This window comes from Nicotiana sylvestris, chromosome 2 (genome assembly GCF_000393655.2).
Source record: "Nicotiana sylvestris chromosome 2, ASM39365v2, whole genome shotgun sequence".
NCBI classification, from domain to species: domain Eukaryota; kingdom Viridiplantae; phylum Streptophyta; class Magnoliopsida; order Solanales; family Solanaceae; genus Nicotiana; species Nicotiana sylvestris.
This window is the reverse complement of record NC_091058.1, coordinates 2479156-2486094: the sequence shown is the minus strand read 5'-3', so window position 1 is coordinate 2486094 and position 6939 is coordinate 2479156. Positions and strand designations below refer to the sequence as shown.

Below are 6939 nucleotides of genomic sequence, written 5' to 3'. Positions count from 1 at the left end.
AATGCAAGTACGAAATATCGAATGAGAAACAAAAAAAAAGAAACAACAGCTTTTTCGCTCAAAGTCATAATTCCTTATTCACGCAATTTTAAAAGATCTATAGCATTCAATATTTGTAACAAATTAATAAATATAAAATATATCAGTAAATAATTTTATTTAAGACCTTTAATATAAATTATTTGATTAGATACAAAAATTGGCCTAGATAAATACTTTTCCTTCACCTAACTCTTGCATTGGGCGTGCACTTCCCTTTCCATATTTCTATGAGAATCTCTCCTTCTTTTCATGAATTGGTACGTATTTTACTCTTTGCACTTCCAATAACTTTGTTCAATCTTGATTCTCTTCTACTATGAATTATTCTGTTAATTATGTGAGAAAAAATTACCTCTGAACATTTCTTAGTGGTAGAACACACGTCAATTTTTAGAATAATGATGGTCTCAATCTTTCTTCTCTCTCATATATCAAACTTTTTCTGGTTTTTGTCTCCACTTTATTATAACTAAATGATTCTTTTTCCATGTGTTTCTCCTGTCATTCTTCACATTTTTGTACCATTTTCGTGGTTTGTTTAGTTGGTATTTGTATTCTTGCAGGTACTTCAACTATTTTTTAACCAATTATTTGATCATTGTGTGTACTCTAAGCTTAAAGATAACTCATTTACTCCATTGGGTCTTTTCTTGAATACATGTTTATTGCTTGTATCTCACTATGGTCCTATGATTAATTGGTTAAGTTGTTGTCATGTGACTGTTTGACCAAAAAAGTATAAAACTCTTTTGACGAACTAATTATCAGTAACATAGAAGGTATATCTTAGCCAAACATAATTAATCCCAGATCCAAATATACAGAGTGCGAAAATAGGAGAAGAATAAAAACGTATAATATTTCTTAATGTAATAATCATACATCGAACATGAGAGATAAGCTTACATCTAAGACAGATTTGCGTCATAATCATGGGAGCAAGGAAGGGGAAGAGATGGAACTGTTAATGACGAAGAGATTCCTCTTGTTGACTCTACCATGGTGGCTATTTGGAATTCCCCCCTTTCTCCGAGTTCCGCTCCCCCTTTATATATTAACAACTTTCCCTTTTATCCAATGGTCTTTGACGTCCGGCTTACTTTCTTACGACCTTACCCTTTGTCGTTTGCTCGAACATAACATTTGTTTTGTGATGTAAGCTTTCCGACAATTTGACCCTGCAATGGACGAGGTGCTCTTTTGCTACCTCGCCCCGGGGCATGACTACGGCTTGGTCGACCCCTTATAATTCCTCTTAAGGACAACCATCCTAGTCAGATTTTGACCCATACAGTGACCAGGAGGTCACGGGTTCAAGCCTTGAAAATAGCTTCTTGCATAAATGCTGGTTAAGACTAAGTACAATAGATCTTTGTGGTCCGACGCTTCTCCGAATCACGCAGAGCGGAAGCTTAGTACACCAGCTGTCCTTTTTCAGTATGGTCTTACTCTCATAATTGTTGCTTTGTGGGTCAAATTCCTTTATGTCATTCATTCCTCTCTCTTTGTGATAGTAAACTGTTAAGTTTTCTTGTTGCAGAATCTTTAATTTTCCCTCTTGAAGCTGTTGAAAAGAGCAATCTTGGACATTTTTCAGTTACAAAAATTCAATCTTTGTGGCTCAAGTTCTCTCTGTGTATTGAAAAACTGTTTGTTTAAAATGCCTCCAACATATTTTCCTCTTCGTTGGGAGAGTACAGGAGACCAATGGTGGTATGCTTCACCAATTGATTATGCAGCAGCTAATGGTCATTATGATTTGGTCCGTGAGCTTCTTAGATTAGATGGTAATCATCTTATTAAGCTCACTTCACTACGTAGGATTAGAAGGCTTGAATCTGTTTGGGATGATGAAGAACAGTTTGATGACGTGGCAAGATGCCGGTCACAAGTTGCAAGAAAATTGATGCTTGAATGTGATACTAAGAAAGGAAAAAATTCCCTACTTAAAGCTGGTTATGGTGGATGGCTTTTATATACTGCTGCATCTGCTGGAGACTTGGGTTTTGTTCAAGAATTGTTAGAAAGGAACTCACTTTTGGTTTTTGGAGAAGGAGAATATGGTGTTACTGATATATTATATGCTGCTGCTAGAAGTAAAAGTTGTGATCTTTTTAGGGTTCTGTTTGATTTTGCTGTATCACCGAGGTTTTTGGCACGCGATGGTGGAGAGTTGGATAATAAACATATTGGTGAGGTTCCATCTGCTTATAAATGGGAGATGTTGAATAGAGGAATTCATGCAGCTGCTAGAGGAGGTAATTTGCAGGTACTAAAGGAGCTTCTTGCTGATTGTTGTGATGATATTTTGACTTATAGAGATATTCAGGGCGCGACACCTTTGCATGCAGCTGCTGGAAAGGGCCAAGTTGAGGTATGACTTGCTTTGGTTGTGTACTAATTTCAGCATTTTGCATTATATGTTCATTTTATGTATGAGAAGATAACTGCTTAGTACAACTTTCTACCATTGATTGTATGAGCCTCTATGAGGCTCTTGTTCTAGCCGCTTTATCGAGTCATTCTTTATTTGAGGCTTTGAAATGAGAATACTATTTTTATAATGTTATACTGTATGCTAGTAGAGCGTTGTAGAACTTTGACAATCATCTGTTTTGCCTTACTGCTTCATAGAGTCTTGATTAGTTAATATGTCTACCTTAGAAAGTACTCCTGCTCAGAAATCTGTGTATCAGATTTTCCTAGCTTGTGATTTCCAATTCAAGACATGATATATCAAGCTGATATGATCAATTGTGTAATTTGACTTACAATTTAAGAGGGTTTTGTCTGAAATCTGAATAGTGATTCACATTTCTACGTGGTGAGCAAATTAACTTTTCTTTAAACTGATGTTTGCTTTTGGTCAGGGTCTACCTACGGCCAGTGGCAGAGCCACATTCAACCAAGGGGTGTCATGTGTCAAATGACACCCCTTCGCTAGAAAATTGCACTGTATTGGGATCAGTTAACTCCCCTTGATTTTTCGGTATATTTAATTTCTTATATTTTGACACCCCTGCCTATGTCGTTATTACAGTAAAAAGATGAGTTGAATTTTTGGATCATATTATCATCTAATAAGAAATGGTTTGCTTCTCATTTGGTGTTACCTCTCTTTTCTGTGTTTCTGATGTTGGAAGAATACCTTCAGAACAAGCTTTGATGTTGTAATTGATGTGATCAGGAAATCTTGTGTATCTGAAAGAGCTAAAATTAATGTTAGCAGTTAGATTAATATTTTCTTAGTGCCTTAATTCAGTCTTCATGTATGCAGGTTGTCAAACATCTTGTAAAAAGTTTTGATATTATTAACTCCACAGACAATCAAGGCAACACTGCATTACATATTGCTGCTTCTAGAGGCCAATTAGCTGTTGTTGAAGCTTTAATTGTTGCATTGCCCTCGTTGGTCTGTTTAAGAAACAATGCTGGCGAAACATTTCTCCATGTCGCGATTACTGGTTTCGAAACTCCTTGTTTCCGTAGATTGGACCATCAAATCCAGCTCATGAAGCAGTTAGTTTGTGGGAAGTTTTTCAACGTTGAAGAAATTGTTAATGCTGAAAATAATGATGGTAGAACCGCGCTTCATTTAGCTGTCACTGGAAACATTCATTCTGAACTTGTGGAATTACTAATGACTGTCCCTGCTGTTAATGTCAACACTCGCGATAAGGATGGAATGACACCACTTGATATCCTCAGGCAACGGCCACGTTCTGCTTCATCAGAACTTCTTACGAAACAGTTGATCTCTGCTGGAGGAATTTTAAGTCATCACAATTATTCAGCAAGGAGAGTCGTAGCATCACACTTAAAAATGCAAAACATAGGTAGCAGTCCGGGCACTTCATTCAGACTATCTGACACCGAAATATTCTTATACACGGGGATTGAGCGCGATGGCTATGAAAGCTCAGAGCTGAGCATCCCAACCGAACAAAGTCAACACAATGTGAGTACTGAAAGTTGTTGTCCTAGAAATGGGAGTAAACCAAGTTCTGCAAATAATGCTGCACAAAGGCTGAAACGCTTTTTCCATTGGCCAAAAATAAGAAAAGGAGACAAGAAATTTGTGGATCGTAGTTCTGCTAGAAATGCAGAAGCAGCACCAGTTCCTCTTCGACAAAGATTTTCCAAGCCATCCTCTCTTGCAAACAACAAACGGACACTCTCCGTTAGGAGTAACATCCCAAGTCCAACAGCGAAAAAGAAACTTGCTTCAGGGCTAGTAAATGGAGTTATGCTGGCAATACCACATCTTAGTGTCCGTCGTAGATCATCTTGCTCTAGTTCATTCTCAGTTTCATCAATATCTTCACATACTTCTTTGGACCAACAAAAAACCACCCAAATTGAGAATGAGCTTGCTAGAGCTTCTTGTTCTAATCACGTACGAGCTAAATCATCAGATTCGACGTTCAAACACATCACTGGAAACAAAAGTTTGGTGAACCAATACTTGTGTTTTGGTGCTTCAGAACAAACTGTCAAAGCTACTTCAAGTAGGCTGCAGCCATATGAAATTTACGAGCGTTCTGTTCTATCCACAGCTTGATCTTTTAGGCTGGGACTTCAGTGATTTGGCAGGTTCGCGAGCTCTTAGTTTCATCCTTGATAAATCTACATGTCCCTATAGTTTAGTAGTAGCTACTAAAATTTCCATGGAGTAATTTCTTTGCTCTAGAAGAAATGTAAATATGTTTGATGTTTTAATTACATTGTGTGACTCCTCTATGAGTTGTAACTTAAAGAAATTTCCTGGACCTTTAGAACTGATTTATGAAGCTTTCTTAGTTGTGTGCAAGTTGTCCTTGAATATTTGGCTTCTTTTACGTGATTTTAATCAGAGCGTTTTTGAGATTATGCCCATGACAGAAACTATGTTATCAATACCTTCTAAGAATAAAGCGCCAAATCCACAAAATATTTTGGTTTGCCTAACATTCTTTGAGATTGGGGTCTGAGGTGTAACAGTAAGGAAAAATAATAACCTAAAAATGTATAAAATACACATTTTTTGTATATATATACATTCTATATGATATATACAATAATTATACAGGTTTTATACATCTTTTCGGCTACAAGATGTAAATAGGCACGGACTAAAAGTGATAATACCCTAACAGTAATGCGGGGGATTTGCATCTATACCCGTTTTTTGGGTCACGTTTTTACTTATATCCGCTTTGTAAAAAATATTTACAAGTGTACCCACTTTTTGCGTAAACTTGAGGCATACGGGCCGAAGTAGCAAAAGCAATCACGCAAACTTCAGCATTCTAGTAGACGAGCCTGAAGTACCTAAAACTACTTAGTCTGAAGTGCAGTCAATTTTTTGCATGCAGTTAAGATGTTTTCGTCTGAAGTTTATACTGCCAGAAACTAATACTTGTTCGTCGAGTTTTAACAATCTGACACACAATTTAATACCCAAATAAACTCCAAATAAGCTCAAATCTGAAACAAAACTTCCTAATATCATAAAGAATAAACTCCAATCATCATTTTATCAAAACAGTAATAAATCTAAAATAAAATTTCAAATATGATAAAAAACAAATCCTAATCATCAATTTATCAAAATAGCAACAAATCTAACAAAACCATTTTGTCTATCTTTAAGAATCTTTCTTTCTAAAAAAATAGAAAATGTACCAGTAAACTTAGTAGATATGCAGTCATTCAATTTATGAAATGAAAGAATAGAAAATGTACCTGTAAACTGATTGGAAACACAAACAGCCTAGTCGCTAAAATTACTGGAAAATAAGATGGAGAAGAAAAAACTGGAAAGTTAAATTTGATTCCAATATTAAATAAATTTATATAATGCACATTCTGATCATACCAAAAGACATTAATTCTGTTGTAAGTTCCCATGAAACACTACACATTTTCAAGATTTTATTTTTCAAAGTCTTGCATCTTTAGCAAACAGAAACTAATACACACTATTATCACTTTGCGTATCTGAGTTGTGTAAAATTACTTCTATTTGTTTATTTCTTTATGACTTTAGTGAAGTCCAAATCTACCACATAATTCTCAATGACCTGAGAAATAAAAAGGACATTAGTTACAAAACAAGTTCTTAGAAAAGGAAAAGAAAATGGTTCAGAATTATTGGTGAGAAATTTCGTGGCGACACGTCACGACATAGAATTTACACACTTTGACCAAGTAAAAATTCACTAGCTCAACCAAGCTTAGCCACACATTTACAAACTAATCTCAAGCGGAAAAGTCCTTTTGGCCACACCATTTTTGGCAAGATTGACCCAAATGGAGTCATTAAGGTAATTTTACGCCCCAATTATGGTATCAGGCGTAATTCTATATCGATAATGCCCTTCAATTAATTTTCATATTTCTCTCCCATCATTTAATAGTTATCTTTTCAATACATGGAAGATCTCAAAGGTTGCAAACCCGATTTCCCATAAACCTTTTTTATTTTTTATTTTTTTTAATGTATTTTCATCTTTTTTTTTGTAGTATACACACATATATTTCGAAATTATTCATCTATATACATGTTTTTGATGTTGCATTTCGTATATTTTTAGTATTTGATTGTGTATTTCGTATATTTTTAGTAGGCCTTCAAAACCCTACTATTTAAACAGCCGAAACCATACTTAAACAAAACCTAGATGGCCGAAACCCATACTTAAACAAACCTTCATTTAAACTCCTATGTTCTTCTAAGTTTTAGTTAATAGACTAAGGATGCATTCGAAGAAGAATAGTGCTTCCAAAATATATATTGTATTTTCTGGTAAAGGCCAGGAATATACTACTCATGGAGTGAATGTTCTCCTATGATTATCGGGGTTAAGCGTAGCATCTTTCAGTCTTTCAAGTCTCACAATGCGGTCATATCACCGT

At 35.4% G+C, this 6939-nt stretch overlaps 1 protein-coding gene across 2 annotated transcripts; it reads left to right on the top strand.

The window, feature by feature from the left end:
- The first annotated feature begins 215 nt into the window (after positions 1 to 215).
- LOC104230040 (uncharacterized) lies at positions 216 to 4852 on the top strand. Of its 2 annotated transcripts, none has more exons than XM_009782771.1 (3): positions 216 to 299; positions 1583 to 2416; positions 3320 to 4852. In XM_009782771.1, exons 2-3 carry the CDS (start codon positions 1703 to 1705, stop codon positions 4601 to 4603), a joined length of 1998 nt encoding a protein of 665 aa, XP_009781073.1. In that variant the 5' UTR covers positions 216 to 299; positions 1583 to 1702; the 3' UTR covers positions 4604 to 4852. The 2 variants fall into 2 exon arrangements, with proteins under 2 accessions (XP_009781073.1, XP_009781074.1); XM_009782772.2 differs by lacking the exon at positions 216 to 299 and adding an exon at positions 877 to 1479.
- Positions 4853 to 6939: the final 2087 nt, after the last annotated feature.